This window comes from Ornithodoros turicata, chromosome 1 (genome assembly GCF_037126465.1).
Source record: "Ornithodoros turicata isolate Travis chromosome 1, ASM3712646v1, whole genome shotgun sequence".
NCBI classification, from domain to species: domain Eukaryota; kingdom Metazoa; phylum Arthropoda; class Arachnida; order Ixodida; family Argasidae; genus Ornithodoros; species Ornithodoros turicata.
Genome location: NC_088201.1, coordinates 136,705,416 through 136,728,350, shown reverse-complemented (window position 1 = coordinate 136,728,350; position 22,935 = coordinate 136,705,416). Strand labels below are relative to the sequence as shown.

The 22,935-nt window shown below is 47.6% G+C and overlaps 1 protein-coding gene and 1 pseudogene across 1 annotated transcript; one reads left to right on the top strand and one right to left on the bottom strand.

Moving 5' to 3' along the window:
• Nucleotides 1-932: 932 nt before the first annotated feature.
• Nucleotides 933-3,681, top strand: LOC135385675 (uncharacterized protein K02A2.6-like; annotated as a pseudogene).
• A 3,652-nt stretch (nt 3,682-7,333) lies between these two features.
• Nucleotides 7,334-8,657, bottom strand: LOC135369602 (uncharacterized). The gene is made up of 5 exons (XM_064603119.1): nt 8,545-8,657; nt 8,340-8,465; nt 8,116-8,275; nt 7,821-7,984; nt 7,334-7,669 (listed from the first exon to the last, which is right to left on the bottom strand). Exons 2-5 carry the CDS (start codon nt 8,453-8,455, stop codon nt 7,414-7,416), a joined length of 696 nt encoding a protein of 231 aa, XP_064459189.1. The 5' UTR covers nt 8,456-8,465; nt 8,545-8,657; the 3' UTR covers nt 7,334-7,413.
• Between the last annotated feature and the right edge of the window lie 14,278 nt (nt 8,658-22,935).

The following is a 22,935-nucleotide window of genomic DNA, read 5'->3' as shown; positions in this document are numbered from 1 at the left end:
TTTGACTTTGTGGGACAGAGCAGACCCATCGGTATCAGGATGGACTTCGCGTGCCCGCACGTGTGTGTGTTCTTTTGTAATACGTGTTTGGCGTGGTTGGCAGTAAAAGCAACTGACGTGGCTGGGAACACATCGTCTCTCTCTTTGGCTCCTCACTCAGCGAACATGGTGTCAGAAGTGGGATGTCGAACACGCCACCAATAGCCACCTCCTCTACGTCCAGCGAGTCTACACAGGGGGATCGAACGATGTCAATAGCGCAGCAGCAGGGTCAAGCTCGGTCATGGCAACGTTTAGCATCGCCCCGCCTGAGCCTTTGCAGTTTGCGACGCCGAACGAGTGGCCCACATGGAAGAAAAGGTTCCTAAGGTTTCGCACCGCTACGTGACTACTGCAGCAACCTGGGGAGCACCAGGTGGACGCACTGGTGTACGTTATGGGTACACAGGCAGAAGAAATATTCGGAACATTCCGTCTGCCGAAAGCACAGCAGAAGAATTTTGACGCCGTCCTTAAGAAGTTTGATGAATATTTCATTCCAAGGAGAAATGTGATTTTCGAGAGGGCCAGGTTCAACAACCGCGTCCAGTTGGAAGGAGAATCCGTCGAAGACTTTGTTACAGCACTTCCCACGTTGGCAGAAACGTGCGGATACGGATAAGTCCGAGAAGAGCTCATCAGAGACCGTCTTGTAGTGGGACTCAGGGACAAGCAGCTCTCAGAAAGTCCTCAACTAGATACAGAGCTGGATTTACGCAAGGCCCAGCTTGCGGCGAGACAACGTGAAGAAGTTCGTCGTCAACAGAACGAAATAAGGACGCCGACCGACAACGAAGCTTCCATCAGTAGTGTCTCGTCAGAAGCACGGAGCACAGCCTCGTCAAAACCGTGCGAAACGATCGCCAAAGAAAGCTGGGAGACAGGACTCACAGATGCAAGGTAACTGCAAGTGGTGCGGTAAAGACTGCCACCCACGGAAATTGTGTCCAGAAAAAGAAGAGACATGCAGCAGATGCGGAAAAAAGGGCCATTTCGCCAAAGTCTGCAGGTCTTCGGGGGCGGTACGCTCACTTGATACAGCAGACGTAGGTTTCCTAGGCACCATCCGGCACAACAACGACTCTAAGTGGGACATCACAATATCAGTAGAAGGCGTCCCGTTAGGATTCAAGGTGGACACTGGAGCTGACGAAACAGTCATTTCGGAAGAACTGTTTCAAGAACACTTCAAGCATCACGGTCTTCGACCACCGCCACGAAGGCTACACGGACCAGACGGAGTATCCCTCCAAATCGTAGGGACCACAGAACTGCGCCTGTCCTTCCAAGGGCGCGGAAGCTTACAGACAATCTACGTCTTGAGAGGACTAAAAGCGTCCCTACTGGGAAAGCCAGCAATAGAAAACCTGGGGGTGCTAGGGAGCCTGTGTACCGTAAAGAAGCTGGAGCCGAAGAGTGAGTTTCCAGAACTCTTTCAAAGTCTCGGTAAGCTACATGGTGACTACCACATCGCACTTCGCCCAGACGCCAAGCCATTTGCGTTGTTTTCTCCTCGCCGAGTTCCGTTACCTTTATACGAAAAGACGAAGAAAGAGCTCACCAGAATGCACCATATGGGCGTCATATCACCTGTTGATCAACCTACCCGATGGTGCGTACGAATGGTCGTCGTACCTAAACCGTCTGGGTCAGTACGAGTGTGCGTTGACTTCACGGAACTGAACAAGTACGTTGAGCGAGAATGGTACCCAATTCCTAGCATCGAGCATACACTGGGACTTCTGCAAGGAGCAAAAATATTTTCCAAGCTCGATGCAAATTCTGGCTTCTGGCAAATACCCTTGACAGAAGACAGCAGGCTGCTGACAACCTTCATAACTCCGTTCGGGAGATTTTGCTTTAATAGACTGCCCTTTGGCATCTCTTCAGCTCCCGAACATTTCCAGAAGAGGATGATCGACGTCCTGGCCGGGCTTCCTGGAGTAGCCTGCCATGTGGACGACGTCCTAATATGGGGGAGCAGTCAAGCGGAACACGACGAAAGGCTACGTAACGTCCTACGGCGTCTCCGCCACGCACAAGTCACACTTACCGAAGACAAGTGTCTCTTTTCAGTTCGTGAGGTGACCTATGTTGGACATACAGTCAGCGAAGCAGGTGTCCGACCGGACGAAACAAAACTGAGGGCCGTTCAAGAAATAACCAGGCCAACGTCCAAAACAGAACTCCGTCGACTCATCAGAATGGCTACATACCTCGGACGCTTCGTCCCACGTGTAGCGGACATTTTACAACCACTCTCTTCTATGCTAAGTACAAAGCAAGCCTTTGTTTGGGGACCACAACAGGAGGAAGCAGATGGAGGAAGGAGATGCGTCAATGGAAGCAGATACTTTCTTCTCCCCGAGTTCTAGGTATTTACGATCCCAAAAGAGAGACCGTAGTAACTGCCGACGCATCATCGTACGGCCTCGGGGCCGTCCTTCGACAGAAGTCACAAGGAAAAAAGTTTCAAGTCATTGCGTATGCTTTACGAGTCTTGACCGACACTAAAAGAAGATACGCCCAAATCGAAAAGGAGGCGTTGGCTCTTGCGTGGGCGTGCGACAAATTTTGCGACTACCTTGTAGGCAAGTCCTTCAACCTGGAGACTGACCACAAGCCACTGGTGCCAATATTCTCTCCAAGCAACTCGATGACTTAACTACAAGAATTCAACGAATGAAGCTGCGCTTAATGCGATATTCCTTGACAATCACATACGTTCCTGGGAAGCAACTTCTAGCAGCTGATGCACTTTCCAGAGCACCGCTCCAATATACTACGGAAGCCAGAGAACTTGAACAGGAGCTTGGAAGTTATGTAAGGTTGATGACATCCGCAATACCGGCGACAGGTACATCCCTGAACTTGATGACGTTACGGCAACGGAAAGACCCGGTGTGCGAGCAAATATCAAGGTTCATCGACCAGGGGTGGCCAAGCCGCCGTGACCTTCGACCAGAGCTGAAGGAGTACTGGACACACCGGATGGATATTTCGAGACAGGGTGATCTTCTGATGTGTGGGATGAGAATCATCGTACCCAAATCGTGCAGAATGTCAGTCCTCCACTCACGTCACGAGGGACATCTTGGAGCGGAAAAATGCAAGAGACGAGTCAACCAGACTGTGTGGTGGCCCACTGTAAACAAGGACATTGAACACCTTGTGAAAGGCTGTCATCAATGTCTACGCAACAGCACTAACCGAAAGATGCCACTAATGCCAAGCGACTGGCCTGATCGTCCTTGGCAAAAGGTAGCCATGGACCTGTTCTTCGTAAGAGGGCATTGGTGGCTGATTGTGACAGACTATTTTTCCCGCTACCCGGAAATAGCATGTCTCGAAAACCTATCTTCCGCGTGCGTGGTTAATCATTGTAAATCTATATTCTCGCGCCATGGTATATCCGAAGTTGTGGTATCGGACAATGGGCCACAATTTTCCAAGACAGGAACCTCTTCATTCGCTTCCTTCGCTAAGGAGTACCAGTTCATTCACGTAACTTCAAGCCCCAGGTATCCCCAGAGTAATGGTCTCGCCGAGGCTGCTGTCAAAGTCATCCAGCAATCCATTCCGAAGACTGGAGGACCCGTACAAGAGCCTGCTATCTTACAGGACGCTCCCGCCGAAGAATAGATATAGTCCTGCTCAACTATTGATGGGGAGACAGTTACGCACGACTGTCCCAGCTGCTCCGCAGCAGCTGGTCCCGAGTCTGCCAAACTACAACGCACTTCGTCAGTTCGAGCAGCAGTACCGACAACGGCAGAAAAGGGACTACAACAGACGACATGGAGTCCGGAACCTTCCCGAACTCCAGGAAGGGGAGGACGTATGGGTTATCGACTTGCGTCGCCAGGGCATCGTCACAGAGAGAGCCCAAGAACCACGTTCCTATTGGGTTGAAACCGAGGGGCAGCAGGTGCGACGCAATCGAACTCATCTGGTACCTCTGCCTTCTCAAGCAGCGACCCAAGAAACGAAAACCAGCGACACGGGCGGTTCTACTTCTTGGCAGAATCGTGTTGATGATGACGATGATTGGTAGGTTTCTGGCGCAGCGACAACGAGGATCATAAGCAGAATCGTGTGGTACAGGACACCTATGTTCATACTAGGTCTGGCCGTTGTGTTAAAGGGACTATGAAACGATTTTTTTCTTCGTTTCGTTCGAAAGAAGACATTTTTCTGAGTCTAGAACCGAAATTTTACTTTCGTCGCGCGAGCGGATTTCTCGGGAGCGAATTTAAACGGAGCGGCGAAGGGAGGACAGCTGGCGCCGCACCGTGACGAGCTGCCGAGCGGAGACACAACGGGTAACTTGACGCGACCACGGCCGGCTCAGCAACACGTCATCGTGACGTGTTGCCGAGCCGAGGAATCCCGCCAGGAGCATGCGCCGTAGGATCCCGCGTATGCGTTCATCGGGAGTGGAAATCTCCATGACAGCAGCTTTCGCGCGATCGGCAGATTTCGGCAGTGGCGGCAGCCACAGCGCGAGCTCGCGGCATTACTTGCCATTGTGCAACACCGGTGACGTAACGGGGAACCGAAGAGCGGTCCGTACAGTTACACCATCGGCAGGGAAATATGCGCGGGAGAGGAGGAACGCGGAAGAGACATTTCCAGCGCGCGCTCCTCGCAGAGTGGAGCGATTTCGTCCGTAAAAATTTGTGGCATATTAGTTTCTCTGCGGGAAGAACAGTTTCCATCGAAAAAAAGTATGGGGGTTCGGGAAATTTCATAGTCCCTTTAAAGCACCGCAAAGATACCAGGCGTCGTAAATGTGTGTACAGGGACAAAGCTTAACTGACTAGGTTTGCTGGACTCAAAGGGGGAGATGTGGGACAGAGCAGACCCATCGGTATCAGGATGGGCTTCGCGTGCCCGCGCGTGTGTGTGTTCTTTTGTAATACGTGTTTAGCTTGGTTGGCAGTAAAAGCAACTGACGTGGCTGGGAACACATCGTCTCTCTCTCTGGCTCCTCACTCAGCGAACAGACTTTTCTTTTGACTTTGATTTCCTATAGACAATTGTTCAAACAATTTCTGGAGGCGGCCTTTGGCCTTTCTTTGTCCTGAAAGCCTAAAGAGGTCGCGCCAAAGGAAATCTATTGACCGCCTTTGGACTTCCATTTTCTTCATTTTCAAAAGACAAGTCAGTAGGTAGTCCAAAGACCGAGCAAAAAAGGGTGTTCCAACGGAAACACGAAAATTTAGGTGGAAGCGTAAAGTGGATCAGTGTTGCGGTAATAGATTACACGATAAGGGGGTTACACATTCCTACAGTAGGAAAGAAAAAAATGCACGGGAGCTCCACGTGATAGCACAAACGTATATAACCCTCTGAATGGGCTGAATATGATTGCGTCAATAGGGCCCTGCATGATTTCACATTGGTCAAGTAAAATAAATAAAGAAATTAATTAGGACTTTTGCAAGAAGAAGCGCAACGAAGACGTGGATATACATCCCCCCCCCCCCCCCCCCAGATCGGCGAGCACTCCTGCTAGGCCGGTACTTAATACTTATTTGCGCTGCATTATAAAAAAGGAAAAGCTCGCCTTTCTGCTTCCATTAATTAGAGTAACACATGTTATTTTCCTGTCTTTTTTTTTCTTCAATATTGTCATTTGTTTAGTTTCATTGCGTTTGATTATAGAAAAACAAAACCGTGCACCTTTCCTGCTTCATTCCTCGCTTTCGGTGACAGTGAATCACGGCGGGCAACATTGTCTAGTTTCCAAGCCAAGTCAATCCATTCCTTGCTCGCCTGTTTGTTTGCCATGTTTACTTGATAGCGGCGTGGCGCCATTTACAACGTTCTCCGATAAGTTAGTTTTTTCTCCCGTTCCAAGTGGATTTCGTTTTTGTGAAGTGGCCAGTTGCGGGCATGCTGGACGTCTATCCGATCGAAAACCCCCAGGACGTTGATGCGTGTTTACAGATACTGCAAAGCGTTGATTATTTGAGAGGAAAGAAATTCGTCTTCAAATGGATTTCCGACACATATGCTTCCGAGGCTTATATTGTTGCTACAGTGGTGGCCTTGTAATGTTTTATTTATTTTAACATATTAAGGGAGGGATAAGTTGAATGATGATTAAAAGTATTTGTAGCTGCAGTGCACGTGGTTCTGAGTTAGCGCTCCAGCTCAACTTTTTTTATTTTTCGAGCGCCTACAGAGGGTTTCAATTGCATACTTAATGGTACACCGGCCGTATTTTGAGTGAGGACGTATAATACAGTTAGTGGACTTGTTTATTCCACTGTTTATCAAGATGACGGAGTAGCATAACTGGCGGATAATTAATATATGGAAGTGTGTGTAAATGTCAAGTATGCGACGCAGTAATGGCCACCATTTGTCCCCTTATGGGGTAGGCGTAGAGGATGTGTGTACTCATATTAAATGTAGATGACGCGGATTTGAAAATATTCAGGAGATGCTATTATGTTTTCAATCAAATGCTGAAAATTGTGCTTTCCCTGTAGGAACACGGTGGACGTAGACAAGTAGACAGGTACCAGCCTACGGGAGACCAAGGAAGGCCTCGCGTCAATGCTTTCAAAAACGAATGTGGCTAAATAAAGTACACCTGTTCACATGTGATTTTGTGTTCCTGTCCTTCAATACTTGCTACTACACAGCAAATTGAATTAAATTTACCAGCGGCATGGCCGAGTGGGCTAAGGCGTCCGCTCGTTGGTGGTAACCAAGGTCGTGCTGAAGACTGGGAGGCGGTGGGTTCGAATCCTACCGCCGGCTGTGCTGTCTGAGGTTTTCCCTGGGTTTTCCGAAGACTTTCCAGACGAATGTCGGCACAGTTCCCCCTGAAGTCGGCCCAGGACGCATACTAACCCCCCTGTCCCCCACTCCTTCCTGCTATCCTCTCTCCGTCTGTCCACATCTGTACGCCGCTCATAGCCACAGTTGCTTCGCGGCGCTAACACCCAATCAAAAAAAAAAAAAAAATTAAATTTGAGGCAACCCCAGACAACGTAGTGCGTGTAGGGGGGGGGGGAAGCAAGTAATGAAAAGAAAAGTCAATGAATTTCAACAGATATTCAAGGCAAAGCGTGTAGACTTTCAAAAGAAAGTCTAAAAGAAGTCCGGAGCAGAAATGTCTTTTGAAATTTCTTGGACAAATGTCAAAAGCAAGTCCGTCCAAAATAACCATTAAGCTGGATTCACACATGCGTTTCTGTGGTAGCGTGGTGTAGCAGACAGTAGCATACCTGGCCGTAAATCAGAAGGATCTAGGTTCAAGTCCTGGCATCAGCACGTTTTTCCAGAGTTGTTTGATCGTTGATCCTTGGGTGTTGGAGGCTTATATGTTTGTGACCTGCCTTGGCTAGTTCTTGTTGTTTACGTTATATGCAATTTACTATTAAATAAAAATGTATCTGACATACTTCTCTTGGGGTACGGTCGCATAAGGAACGTCTTTAGGGGAAATGCCTCATCTCCTACAAAAAAGTAAGGAAGTTCTGGACGGCTTCCAAGTGGGCTTGCTGGGGGGATGTTGGCTCGTCCAGACACAATGTCACTCAGAAGAGAGGTCTGTGAAAAGATGCCCCAATCACTACGGCTTCCGTGGTGTCCTATATCCACATAAATAAATCTGAAAGGCAATACATTCATTTTCTTCAAGTTTCTATGCATGTCTGAAGGATACCAAAGAATACCGGCGTATAAAATGGTAGGAATGTCCTTTTATGACCAACACTCTAGGTGCTTGACTGAACGTTACCCATTCAACAAAAGGGAGTTACCTGTAGTAGGCATCGCAAACTGCGAACATGCATTTGCTGAAGGTTCCTTTATAATTTCTGTCCATGCTTTCCGACTTGCCAGGGCACTGAACAACAATATGTTTCCCGTCCATTGCCCAAATGCAATGAGGGAGGTTCCACCGTTCCTCAAACCCAGCTACCACCTATAGTAGAGAGGAAACCCAAAAATACAAAAGCAAGACATGATGATGATGATGATATTAATACTAAACGGCTAAATAACTGCCTAAACTAAAATAAACTGCCTCAAGAATATGTACGCAACCCTACAAACCTTCATCCACTCGTCGACTGTTGCGGGACAAGTCACATGAAGAGGGAAAAGCACATCCCAAATGGCCTGACATGTTTCTGACACGATGCCGCACAACGTTGATCTTCCGATAAGGAAATTGAATGAGTTGCTGCATATATACTCGCCCGCAGCTAAGAACCTAAACGCAGTGACACATCACTGTATTCGATGTCATGATGCATCGCACAATTATTTAGAGATACCTTAAAGTGGCAGCAAGCCTTTCGTCCGGCTTGATGGATGGTCGCCACCGGGTATCCTTCTTGCGTATCTTGTCCGCCACCAAACTCAGCAATGAATCGAAAGTTCTTGGCGGCATGCGCAAGAAGCTGAACACAAGTTTGGTTTAACATTACAGGTGTTACATTGTTACATTCATGTTACACTGAGCAAGCAACCAGTACTCACTCTCGATAGTAGACCTCATCATTCGCTCGACGCAAACCAGGAAGGAGGTGCTGGGCTTGCCCTACGCTGTCCCGTTCCCGTAAACACGGACGCACCCACCACTTTTCTTCTTTTTCGTTTTTGTTGCAGCCGAGGCGGTAGAACAGGCGAGGAGAATAGTTGTCAACAACTCCTCTTCACAGTCCAGCTGAGAGCCCATCTTGAAAACCGGGATTGGATTGGATATTTGCGAAAAGATGGCTACGAAGTACGATGAGTGTCGTGCTCTTCGAGAATACGCGTGAGTGAGCAAAGGCGTTTGCGGATGCGTTCCTCCCATGTGTGACAGGCTACCGAAAACGCGAACGCGAACGCTTGGGTGGCGCCGCTTTTAGAAACGCATGTGTGAATGGACCTTTAGTTGTCCAAAGCAATTCCAAAGGATTTTCCATATAAGATCTATAGATTTCCAGAACCTAACTTAACCTAACCTCACTAAAGTGAGGTGATTTAGCCCATTTCAACGACCCTACCTTTCGCAAGATGATAAGTTTCGAATCCGTTATGCTTAGCTCTCCCGTGTTTCTCCAGCGCTAGAAGTGCATCAGATGGGGTTGTCCAGATGCATATAAAAAAACTTCTAGACCATACATTCTTGTAATTCTTGTTTGTTTTTGTTTGTAAGTCTTCTCTCAGTTCAGTACATTATTTCGCTTTTGAACACTCCGGCTAATTAGAAAAAGACACAAGCCCGTCTACGGGGGAACTACACCCGAGTGCATCAGGAACGCGAGAAAAGCAAAAAAGGCACCAATTTTTTTGCCATTCGGGTATATTTCGTTATGCTCTTGGACGCAGTGTTAAGCTGCACTCCAGAGCAAAAGAGGTGAATGACTCTGTGTAACGGTGATTTCAACGAGAAAACATTTGGTTTGCAAAGAGGCTGTGTATGCTCTTTATTCAGTGTTTAATTTTTTTACCCTTAGCGCAGTGATTCCCAAATTGAAGTGCGCGAACACATTTCTAGATGTCCTCGGGGCTCTTCATCAGTTAAACGAACGCCACCAGAAGAAATATTAAACTGACCGCGCGGGCGCCGAGTACGTACTAGCGGCCGCGCATGAGGAGCGCTGCATGGAAGCATCCTCAGCATGTTACAAGCAGAGGGCAATCTCTAAAACGATTTGATTGGTCATGGTCTGTTGACGCCGCGCATCATATGATCGCCTCCTTCCCTCGTGATGTTACATGTTTGTCAAATATCGCGTACGACCGCGACCGACTACGATTACGCGTCGCACAATCTCGGCAGTACAGCTTGTGTTGGCACTTTCGACAACACATGCATGTGAATATGCCTTTTCTGAACTTACATGTTCCAAAAGGAAGTGCAGACATCGCCTACGTGTCAGTGTCTTTGTAAGGGGATTCGAACACCTATCAATGCACCAATAAAAATGAAATAGTCCAAACTTTCTTTGATGATTTTTTCTTGCATGCAGTAATACAAATAATCTTATTTCACATTAACAATTTGTTGTATTCACGTATCTCATCGATTCACGCGCCCACCCCATGCGCTGATGGGGTCCTCCATCGATTCCTCAAGCCCAAAAGTGGTAGCGGTGATGGTGACAGGGCTCGCCGTTGTGGGCAACGTCACGACTGACGCCCAGGGGTATGTGCGTCCTAGGTCGACTTCTAACGGAACCGTGCCAACATATTGCCACGAATCATCTTCGAGAAACTTCCAGGGCAGTCACGAAACGGTACATCTCATCCCGGCGCGTGCTGAAGAAGAAGCAAGAACCTTCCAGACACATCGCCTGCTCTCTGGCAAACGCACGTGCTGTTTCTAGACTTTTCGGCGCGACGCTTAAATGCTTGTGCGCTCCAGGCTGGAGCTTTCATTCTTTGGACTCAGTTGTGTTCAGAGAGCTATCACTCTTGTGCTTTTGCTACCAAGTAGTTTAATAAACCGTTTGCTGTTTATTCGACGACTCGCCGGCCCATTTCGCTTCGGTTTATTAAACTACTTGGTAGCAAAAGCACAAGAGTGATAGCTCTCTGAACACAACTGAGTCCAAAGAATGAAGGCTCCAGCCTGGAGCGCACAAGCATTTAAGCGTCGCGCCGAAAAGTCTAGAAACAGCACGTGCGTTTGCCAGAGAGCAGGCGATGTGTCTGGAAGGTTCTTGCTTCTTCTTCAGCACGCGCCGGGATGAGATGTACCGTTTCGTGCCTGCCCTGGAAGTTTCTGGAAGATGATTCGTGGCATTGCCCCCTCCGTAGACGCGACATCGTCCCGATGCCAGAACCTGTGTCGGCTCATCGCATTTCGTTTGCACCCTGCGAAGCCTCGTAGCCAACGCCGTCGTCTTTGACATTGTCGTCGGCGCCGTTATCGATGAATGCAGTTGTCTCGTGGTCGTCGATGAGTATTTGCAGGTCACTGGTAAGGTTTTGAGCGTCGCGGCGGTCTGCCTTGCTGTTCGTCGCGCTCGGAGACTGGTCGCGTCGTGAGTCAGCAAAAGCATGCTGCTGCCGTAGAGAGTCTTCAATTGCGGCGGGGTGACTACGCGCTGAAGGCGGGATGCGTCAGGTGAAAATCCGGGCAGACCCAGTCGTCGGTACGGGAAACGGCGGTAGACCCGGGTGGCTTCTTCACAGTGGTAGCAGAGCGGCCTCAAGTCTGACGTTCGCCGTACGCCTGTCTTGCGAGTTCCTTGTGCGCATGGCTGGTAGCTGAGTGGTGCATGTTGGGCGGGTCGCGAAAGCGCCCAGCTGTTGCAGTGCCGCGCTGCCGATGGTGGCTGTCGTATTCACCTTCTTGCGGGTTGGGGGGTCCCAATGGCCTGAATTCCGAAGGTAGACCACGCTGTCTTCGACTCAGTCGTTTCTGTTCTTCCAGGCCGTTGAGCAGGGATTGCCCCGCACCTCCACCAGAAATGTCACGAAGCGAAATGGGCCGGCGAGTCGTCGAATAAACAGCAAACGGTTTATTAAAATACATGGTAGCAAAAGCACAAGAGTGATAGCTCTCTGAACACAACTGAGTCCAAAGAATGAAGGCTCCAGCCTGGAGCGCACAAGCATTTAAGCGTCGCGCCGAAAAGTCTAGAAACAGCACGTTCGTTTGCCAGAGAGCACGCGATGTGTCTGGAAGGTTCTTGCTTCTTCTTCAGCACGCGCCGGGATGAGATGTACCGTTTCGTGCCTGCCATGGAAGTTTCTCGAAGATGATTCGTGGCAATATGTCCGAAAGCGTCTGAGGAAAACCCAGAAAAAAAAACCCAGACAGCACAGGCGGTACAGGTCCCGACAAAAGTTTACGGAACACGCGAGCGGTGTATTTTCTTCTCGGTACGACACCCTAGCGGCAAGCGGAAGCTGGCGAAATCAGGCCAGTTCACTGCCTCAGAAGGGTGGACGACAGTGCTCTTAGCGACACACAGCGGTAGTTTCGGTATGATTACTGTTGTATGTGCCCGCAAAGTGAGTTAGATTTAACTGTTGCGCTCGTCAACAACTCGTGACTTCCGCTTGCCGCTAGGGTGTCGTACCGCGGAGAAAATACACCGCTCGCGTGTTCCGTAAACTTCTGTCGGGACCTGTACCAGGATTTGAACCCAGGTACATCCCAGTCTCGACGTGATATGGCCAGCACGTTAACCTCTGAGCCACGCGAGCTGGTCTCAAGCCCAGAACAGTTCCCAGACACATGCATGGCTGAGATAAAGTTAGAATCCCTGCGGGTTGGTGATGCATATTAAAAGCGATAAAAACCCCCAGTGCGATGGGACAACTAAAGGGACGAAGGACAGACAAAACATAGCACTGCAGAAATAGTCCAAAAATAGTCCATGGCAGTGCTGTGTTGGTATGTCCTTCGTCCTTTTTGTTGTCCCCTCGCAGTGGTTTTTTTTATTGCTGATAACCACTGATAACCACGAAGAAGCAGCACCCGCGCCGAACTTCTATCCATAATATTTTATATTTAGAAAACTGTTCACTGCTTCTTTCCAGTTGCTGCATCCTTCAACTTTTATGTGAGATATTATGAGAGCAATTTATTTGTTCAGCTGGAACGCTTCTTCGGCAAAAGCGATGTTGCTGGGACGTGTCGGGTCACAGGCACATCGTCATCCTTCAGCGGCACGCACACCACACGTGCCTTAGCTCCAGCAGAACCAACAAAGCCGTGAACGATGGCCGAGAACTCGTACTCCGTTTGTGCCATACCCACCGACAGCATCAGTAAGAAAAGAGTTTCCGGTCGTATGGCTGCTCAGGAAGAGTTTGCTAAGCGAGCCATGTCCGGATACGCTATGGCTGATCCGAACGGCTCCTACTCGGCCTCAAGCTCCTGCCTTCCCCGACCATACCCCAAAGAAATTGCACGCTCCATGGGTTCCACGGCGCTTCCTCGCAAGGACTGCATGAGTAAGAGTCTACCAAAACAAAGTTACCTCCCTGAGCCGTATTCGGGTGCGAGATATTTTTCACCTCAACCACCGAGGAAATCAGCACCGGAGTACTACGCTCGCTTGTCCAGCTCATCTGTCTTCAAGCCGAAGGAAGAACCATACAAGCGGTGTATGACTGGCGGCTGGGAGAACCAGAGGGCTCAGGACTCGGTCCATGTTATGCATGAGACTCAGCTCCGTGAAGGAGGGGATACGGCGATCTTCAAGTCTTCCGGTGACTCATCGTCCAGGTTTGGCAATGTGACGTCGTACGTTTATTTGCGTGATGCTCAAACGGGTTCGGACACCCCTCTTCCACGTGATGACACCTCTTCCAGCTCCGAGTCATGGTCCTCGGAATCGTCGTCGCCCACCCTCCCTGGAAGCTCTCGTACAGGATACAGTGGCTCAGTTGGGGACAGACACGTCGTCCGGCAAGTAGAAGGCCGACTTCCGGCCGAAGGAGCTAGCCTTAGTTCTTTTGTTGAGGACGGTAGTACCCTGCTGTCGACGACGAACACTATGTCTCCTCTACTAAGACCGAGAAAAGACGCTGGCAGCAGCAAGTCTGAGATATTTTGCATCCTAGTGAACGTGGTACTTTTCAGTGCAGTTTTGGGTATTGTTGCTGCTTTTGTGGTGCAGCAGGTGAAGCACTCCGCCTGAACTTTGTATTGCGAGTCATTAAACACGTTTGCAGTGCTCCAAGGAGACCGAGGTGCGAGTGTTCATTAATAGTTGTCGTAGCATAGTAACAAATCCCGATTGCGAAATACACGTTGATCAGAGGTAGAGGAAGACGCAAGGATCGGAGAAAAAATTGCTCCGCACATCGTAGCTGATGCATAATTGTATGCCTAACGTAACGTAACCTAACCTAACCAATACGTAACTGTATACCTGCCTTAAACTTTGTTTCTTCCTCATTTGAATTATGCCTCAAATTAGCAACAAATAAAAAAACGAAACGGGAACGTGTAGAGCAGGTCGCAGAAATTACTCAATGGACACTCAGATCACATCCTCAATGGATCAACAATGGATCCTCAATGGACAAACAATATCAAATATGTTGAGGGTTTCGCGTATTCGGTTTTTAGCAGGGTGTTGAACCGAAACGTTTTCCGTTCCGGTTTTCGTTTCGGTTCTAACATAAACGGTCCGGTACCGGTTCTGCTCCGGAGCAAAAAAATAACGGTTCATACCGGTTTTAACCGGTTCCGCTCCTGGTGGGTATATTCATTCCCAGAACAAAAATCAGTGTTGCTAAATGTAACCACATCTATTCCGCATACATGGTATTTTATATTAATAGTCAGCTGTGAAATTGGTAGCTCCTGGTTCCTGTAGTTGACTGTCTGTTCAAATAAACTTTCTCCTTTCTTGAAGCGCATGATACAGACGGACTTGCTTGTCGTAGTGTCATACGTAAAGTGCTTTCTTTGCGTCCCATCCGAGTGTCTGTTGCTGCTGCCTATCCAGCAAGCACCACCGCACGAGTATGACACAAATCGAGGAACGCCTTCACTCACAAACGCGCTCGACGGCTGCGTTTTCTTTTCTTCGTGTCCTGTCCACAAAAGAGGCGCCACTTCGCACGCGCTTACCCTCGCGGATACCTAAATGTATTCAACTTCGCTGCTCTCAGACAAGGGACGCGTTGCGCGACATTATCGATAGAGAAGCCGTTACGCAGCCCCCTTGGGTCGTTGCTTAGTTGAGGAGACTTTGGGCGGATAAAATTAAAACGAACACGGCGGCACATTGCTAGAGAGTCATAACCGGTCACATACACCTCTAAGTCTATATGTGCGAACGATAAAACGTTACAAAGGAAGCCTAAGGGTCATAGTATACCGATATACATTCCACCGTGACCGTAACCCTCGTAAAGTATCCATGACATGGCTTCAGAGCACATGACGTCAGTTTCATTCGCCTATTCCTAGTCGAAACCGACGAAGTTTTTGCTTGGACCGAAAACCGTTAAATATTTTTTTTTTGTTTCCCTCCTGAGCGAAAAAAACGTATACGGTTTAGATTCCGTTCCGGTTCGCACCAAAATATCGTCTTTTTTTCAGTTTTCGGTTCCGGTTTTCGGTTCGCTCCGACATCCTGGTTTTTAGCTTTGGGTGGATTCGGCGTATGTTTTTTGGTGTTTATTGATTTTCATGAAATCACCGTTTTCCAATGTTTTTCCTGACGCATACTTGGTTTACCCGACAGTTATCGGCGAATAGAAATCACAATGTAGTTTTCGCATGACGCTCATTAAACATGGTGTTGTTCGCTTAGGTGGCGTTTTACGGCTAACGGAAACGTAAACGGACACTTTTCACAATCATGGTAGAATACTGTATAGAGAACGTCCCAAGTAGATGTATGAAAACGGGGCGACGGAATCCATGGATCACGCGTGATATAATGCAGTTAAAACGTCGTATGAAACGTCTGCAGCGTAAACACAATGCTCCTCGCCTTGAGTTAATGAATTTGAGATGTAATCTCAGGGAAATTATAATAGCGTCAAAAGAACGTTTTCATGCGATTACATTGCATAATATGCTCTCTAGTGATCCACGAAGATCCTGCCGTTCCCTTTCACAAAACAACGAAAATGTCAAAGCAATCTTTGTGAATGGTGTGCACACTACTGACAAGGAAATGATTGTCACTCATTTTACCTTGCATTTTCGGTCAGTCTTCTCTAAAGATGTACGTGCTGTTGATAATCGCATTGAGTGTGCTGTTAAATATGAGATGGATTATATACGAGGGTTGTTCAAGTCAAACCGGGACTTTCTGTCTCCTGACTGTACAAATGGCTCGCGCTACTTCTTTTTCGTCATTTTCACACGCGACAGGCCTCCGCGTTCACCACGTGGTGGTTCAAAGTTTATGCAGAACAGAAGACACGTGCTGGACAAGATGGCCGACAGCGAGGTGAGCGCGCACATCGAACAGCGAATAGTCATGAAGTTTCTCGTGAATGAAGGCGTAAAGTCATCTGAAATTCACAGAAGACTTCAGGCTCAGTATGGCCACGATACACTTAGCCGCAGCAAAGCGTTTGAGTGGTGCAAATGGTTCCGAGACGGCCGTACATCAGTGCAGGACGATCCCAGCCGGGGCTACTCGGAGCCCAGTGTCAGAGTTCCTGAGAACATCCAACGTTTTTCCACGGTTTTCTGGGACAAGGCTGGTGTTGTTCATGTTGATTTTCTTCCCAGTGGTATCACCATCAATAGTGCATATTACTGCCAGGTTCTCAGGGATGTGCGTAAGGCGCTGAAGCAGAAGCAGCCGGGCCTCATCACCAAAGGAGTCCTCCTCCTACAGGACAATGCAGGCCCGTATACCGCGCATCTCACGACACGCACCTTAATGAAATTTTGGCTGGGAGTTGCTGCCACATCCCCCTTACAGTCGAGACCTCGCCCCCAGCAATGCGGTCCGATCATGGCTGCTACGCACCGGTAAGGATTTCTACACTGCTGGCATCCAAGCCCACGTGAAACGCTGGGACAAGTGCATTAGTGCAGCTGGAGAGTACGTTGAAAAATAAAACACATTTCTCGCCTGGAAGTTCATTTTACATTTGCGAAAAACGAAAAGTCCCGGTTTGACTTGAACGCCCCTCGTAGATATCTCAGTTGAGGGCATTTTGAATCTATTACTTGAACTTGATGTTCGGAAATCCCCGGGACCAGATAAGATACCGAGTCTGTTCTTGCGCAGATATGCGCAATGGGTGGCAAAATATCGGTATATAATTTTTAGTACATTGCTTAGAGATTCTTGTCTTCCTCTGGACTGGCTTACAGCCAAGGTTATTCCTATACCCAAAAAAGGTGATTTACTTAACGTTAAAAATTATCGACCCATTTCTCTAACATGTGTTAAAGTTTTAGAACATATCATAGCAAAGCAGATCGTTAATTATTTGGAGACCTATCAGTTGTTGCATTCTTGTCAGCATGGCTTTCGTCGCGGCAAAAGTACTGTAACATTGTTGTTAGAGGTGACTTATAATTTTACAGCATGTTTAAATAATTTAGGTCAGACTGACGCACAATTTACTGACCTCTCGAAGGCTTTTGATAAAGTGTCACATCTCAAACTTCTTGGAAAACTTCATAAGTACGGTTTCCCCGAAGGTTTATTGAACTGCATACGAGCATATATCTCAAGTAGAGCCCAGTTTGTGAGTTTGGACGGAGTATTTTCTCCCTCTTTGAGTGTTACTTCTGGCGTCCCACAAGGAAGTGTTTTAGGACCAATTTTGTTTTTGCTATATGTTAACAATTTGCCCGATAGAATTTTACCTCCAGTGAAGATTCGATTATTTGCAGATGATTGCATCTTATCAGTCTTATGGTCAGAAATTAATACTGTGAAAGATCAGATAGCTTTAAATGAGTCCCTGTGTGCTGTGAAGCAGTGGTGTGATGAATTTAGTATGGAGCTTAATGTCTGTAAGACGTATTCCATGAGCATAACAAATAAAAAAAAAACACCGCTTGAGCATCAGTGCATGCTAGATAATCGTGAAATTCGGAAAGTTAATCAAGTAGACTATTTGGGTATAACTTTAACAACAAGTTTGAAATCGATTTCGCATACAGAGAAAATTGGCAATCGCGCTACCTAGAAGCTATGGCTTTTGCGACGGAAGCTCCGGTCTACCTCATATGAGGTTAAACTGGCTGCGTATAAAACATATGTTAGGCCGATATTGGAATAGGCCTCACAGATTTCTGATCTGTACAATAAAAATGATATTGCAGCGTTAGAGAAGATACAGCGAATGGCTGTTCGCTTTATCTCTTCTGAATACAGAGGGACTGTCTGAATGATTTGTTGTGTAAGTGTGAGCTTGAGACCCGCGCTGTGCGTCGTGGAAGGTCAAGGCTAAAATTTTTGTATTTGCTTCTTCATCACAAACTTGGATGTGACATTGTAAATTTTTTAACTCTGCGAGTTACAGGATCCAGGAGACTGAATCACGCGATGTCTCTAGAAGTACAGCCATAAAAAATTGACGCTTACAAGTTTTCAGTTTTGCGTCGCACAGCGGGGGATTGGAACAGGCTGCCTGGGGAAGCTGTCCTCATTCAAGATTATAACGGTTTTTGTTCGTGGCTTAATAAGAATGTCCACACCTGCTAGGACCCACAACTGGGTCGGCAGTATGAATGAATAAATAAATAAATAAATAAATCATCGTATTTCTGTATGGTTTCCTCATCTGCATCAATAACTTGCTGGGCATGTGCAGCAATTTATCTCTGTCAACGTTCCTGGAATGTCCGTCTGTATTCGGTGTTTTTCGATTATAACCGAATTAGGGAAAATTTACCCGGCGTATGTTTTTCGGTGTTTTCCCATTAAAACCGTAAACGCGGAACCCTAAATATGTCCTAAGTTGATTTCGTAATATGTATATGTGAAACTAAGATCACGGAGTTTAAGTCTCGGAGATTTTTACCTTGTTGCACCCTGAGAGGTCGGGGTGACAAAATCGCTTCCAAGATGGCACTCGTCAGGGCCAAATGGCTAATTTTATTAACTTCGGTGCTTAATATCATTTGATACACAAACGGTATCAAATATGTCCTCAGTTAATTTCATAATATGCATACCGAGTGTTTCAGTTAAATCCCCGGGCTAAATAATTCGCACACGGCTGCACCAATCGACAAGCTTTGTTTTACAAGTATCCGTCCGATGCCACCTACAAGCTGCGCACGCTGCGCACTCTGCCTCGTGATTGTTTCTTTTTGAAAATATGCCTTCAAGTGCACCCCTATTCAAAAATCCCACAAAATCCCACATTATTGCATGTAGGAATCTGTATGAGACATGTAAGATCTCACATGCCCCATATTGATTTGATGTGAGCATCGATATGAGACTTATGAGACCCTATAATTCCCACATCAGCCTTTTATGAGACCCTATAATTCCCACATCAGCCTTTTATGGGACCCTATACTTCCCACACCAGCCTTTTATGGGAACTCATATTACCCTTGTGGGCGACTATACTGGCCCCTTATGAGATCATAATTTCCTATATTGGCCCCATATGTGGCCACATATTTCCTAGAATGAACTCATATGGGGCCCTATATTTCCCCAGTACTGAGTGGATGGCAGTTAAAAATGCATATTGAGAAAAAAATATCAAACACACTTCGAATTGCAGTAACTTTAGATTTTAAGCTTCATGGTCCTGTGAAAATGGCAGTGAATGAAAATTTTTGTTTTTGATTTTTGTTGTTTAACGTTTTGTTGATTGGTAATATTAATTTGAACTATTTGGTGTCGGCGCAGAAAGAACTGCAAGAAAATGTAAGGCTCTTCCAAAGGCATATCTATATTGTTAGAATTGTACACAACAGTATTCCATACAAGCCTCAGCACAGTGAAATTTAACATACAATTTGCTACCATGGTATATTAAATATCATGCAGATGCAGAAGGTACATATAAACAAGACATATGACAGAGTTATAAGACGAGGATCCACAATGTTGCATACCTATGAAACGCATTGGTCATGCGTATGTACATAAAGTGTCGACCGTACTGCAGAAATTCGTGATCCAACTATTCGGCTACAAAACAACATAGCATTACATGCAACATTCACAGTTGTCGAAGATAGTGCACCAGGAGGTCTACAGGAGACGCACGAGGAGAGCGAGAAGCGAATCAGTTTGCAAGTAACTCGGAAAGGTGCCTTCCGGACTCACATGAGAGTTATGCGAAACGACCTGAACAAGAGAACTAAAATATAAGTGCATATGAAAATAAACTAAGTACATACGTGACACTGTTGAGGTCATCTTCATATTATGTGCAAAGACAGCAAAACCCATATGGTATGGGATCTTATAATTTTATGAGATCCTATACTAATGTGAGATTCTATACAGATGCGGGATATGAGGTCCTATATTGATGTGAGATATGAGGTCCTATATTCATATGGAATATGAGAACCTACATTGATGTGTGATATGAGATCTCACACCAGATTCCCACAACATCACATATGAGATTTTTCAATAGGGACGTAGAATGGAATTCAATGGAATTTCATGGCAGAATTTGAAGAAGAGTATGCGAAGCCAATAGTTCTCCGAGACCAGATAGAAACTGCACTTTTCAGAGCTAAGAGATACCTAGCGGAAAGAACAATTGATGTCTCAGTTTCAATGTCAACCTCAAAACAGAGCAACCGCGCGCTTCCCGGGTTTCGGCACCAATTTTGTGGACGACGAGACAGCGAGGCAGGTTGACGGTGTGTTTATTGCCGTGAATAATATAGGAATGTTGTGAACGAGATTCTCGTTACGTGAGAGGGAGGCAGGTGATGACTCATTGTCGTCTTCAACGATAGATTCAACGCGTAGAACAGCTGAAGGGATACATTTGTAGAGGAGGTGGTGTTCCCCTACATGAGTCCTGACCGGCGATGATGGAATGTCTCAACGGGAAGATGTGCGTGGCCTCAGGCTAGGACGGTGCCGGTAGAACTGTCGTACTCGCGCCGTAGGGCGTAGCTGCAGAGGCACCTCCTCATCGTCTTTCACGGGCCGCCACATCACTCCCCCCCTCAGACGCGGAGCTGCGCTTGCGGTTGAGGTTCGCGTCGATACGTGAAGAGGAGAAAGAGGGGCGACACGTGGAACAGGGACTGCTGAACTTGTGTCTGGTGCTGAGTTGGCAGAAGTGGCGGGATGAATGGTGTGGACAAGGGCTGGAGGGGAGGGTTCCAGGGGCGGGCCGAAGCGGAGAGCAGGCAAGTAGGCCGATGTGATGTAGAGGGCGGCAACAGAACCGCGACCGGTTCGTGAGCAGGGAGCTCCGAATGTTTTCGCCAAGGAGAGTGCCGGGGAGGACCATCGCGAAGCATGGGGATTTTTGGAGTAGGACTCAGTGGCCTTCTTGCGGGTCCCCGGTGGAACGTTGGCTCGGTGCCTCTTGATTGCAAGTGGATGGGCTGCCAGCACCCTGTATCGAAGCCTGGCGGGAAGGCGAGACGGGAAGGGTTCTTGGGACTGTCATGACGATGCGGATCGGCAGTGCAGTCGCCAGGGGCGTACAGTGACCGGTACGGGAGCGTGACGCTCGGGAGGGTGCCGCTGGTAGAAGCCCGACTAGTGCCATCGCGAAGCGTGTGGCGACGTGACGCAGAGTGCGAGACCATGATGACGTGAGCTGGGTATAACCATGGTGTTGAGCGGCCGGGCGATGCGATGAAGTACGATGAGTGAGCCGCGGTACACTGACGTCGTCGCCTAGCGGTTCCTCGCTAGAACGGTGCACCGGACCTTCAGTGATGGCTTCGAATGTGATCTTGCAGAAATTTGGGATGGTACTGGGCCGAATTGCGCCGAACATGGTGTTCTTTGTTCGTGTCACCAAATGTAGAGGAGGTAGTGTTCCTCTATATGAGTCCTGACCGGCGATGATGGAATGTCCCAGCGGGCAGATGTGGGTGGCCTCACGCACGGGTCTCACGCTAGGACGGTGCCGTTAGAACTGTCGTACTCGCGCCGTAGCGCGTGGCAGCAGAGGTACCTCTTCATCGTCTTCCATGAGACGCATTTAATCACAAGAATTTTGATGCTTCGTATTTTTTTTATTCCGTGTTAGCGTCGCGAAGCAACTGTGGCTATGAGCGGTGTACAGGTGGAGAGAGGACAGCAGGAAGGAGTCGGGGTTAGTATGTGTTCTGGGCCGACATCTGGGGAACTATGCCTACATTTGTCTGGAAAGTCTGCTGAAAAACCCAGGGAAAACCCCAGACAGCACAGCCAGTGTGGGGATTTGAACCCGTGCGTCACCAGCCTTTCTCGGCGAGGAGAGCGGTCATCCTAACCACTATGCCACGGGAGCAGGGGGCTCAATCGCTTCATCGTCGTTACGGTCGTTACAAGCTAACGAGTGGCGGGAAATTCCAAAAGGCGGGCGGGAAACTTAAAAAGATGGGCACGTGAGAAAACACGTGCACGGCGCTCTTCGCGCGATACGTGAAGGCTGTGGTACACGTCACGCGCAATGTGTCACGTTGCGTCACAATGCCCACCTTTTTGAATTTCCCGCCACTCGTTAGCCTGTAACGACCGTAACGACGATGAAGCGATTAAGCCCCCTGGTGTGTTAAATTTATCAAGTGCAACTAAATGACAATCAAGCTCCAAAAACAAGTATGTCCAAACAACTTCTATGTTAGAACTACATAAGAAGAACATGTCGTCCATTCAAAGTTATTGAGAGGCACGTTCGAAAAAGTCCTGCCCTGGAAGAAACGCACGAACTTCCGATGCGAACCACCGTGATGATGATGATGATGATGATTCGTGTTTTAATGGCGCAGCGGTAACTACGACCATAATGCGCCAAGACCATGATAAAAAGCATTAACAGTTTAAGAGATAATGTTCTACTGATTAACTAAAAGGTATAAGGATTTGGTTAAAACTAACGGATTACCAATCAAATGGTATAAGAGAAAGCTGTAAAACTAGAGAGCATTTAAAAGACCAATATTTTGGAAGAATTTAAGAACCTGTTCAAATGGCACGAAAGCTTCATCCCCTAGTAAAAGGGAAGGATGGAGAGGTAAATTGTATATGTAAAAGTCGTGGAAATGACGATGTCGGTGGGTTTCATACAATGGACATGTGATGAGAAAGTGAAGGACGGAACTGTATACGCCACACCGTGTGCAGAACGGGGGGTCCTCCCTACGGAGGAGGTGACCGTGCGTCAAATGGGTGTGGCCAATCCGGAGCCTGGTGGAAACAACTTCATGGAGGCGATTGCTCAAAACAGGGGTTGGTTTCCCTACGGCTGGTTTAACTAGATGGAGTTTGTTGTCATGTTGTGTATCCCAATGCTGCTGCCACTTGCTGTTTATGCTTCTGAGAA

Bases quoted from the DNA above. Each gene is read 5' to 3' on its own strand.
- LOC135369602 (XM_064603119.1), bottom strand. From the start codon at position 8,455: ATGCCGCCAAGAACTTTCGATTCATTGCTGAGTTTGGTGGCGGACAAG. The intron at 8,276-8,339 runs GTATCTCTAAAT...CACTGCGTTTAG, and splicing joins AGGCTTGCTGCCACTTTAAG to GTTCTTAGCTGCGGGCGAGT. The intron at 7,670-7,820 runs GTAACTCCCTTT...ATTGCCTTTCAG, and splicing joins GTTTGCGATGCCTACTACAG to ATTTATTTATGTGGATATAG.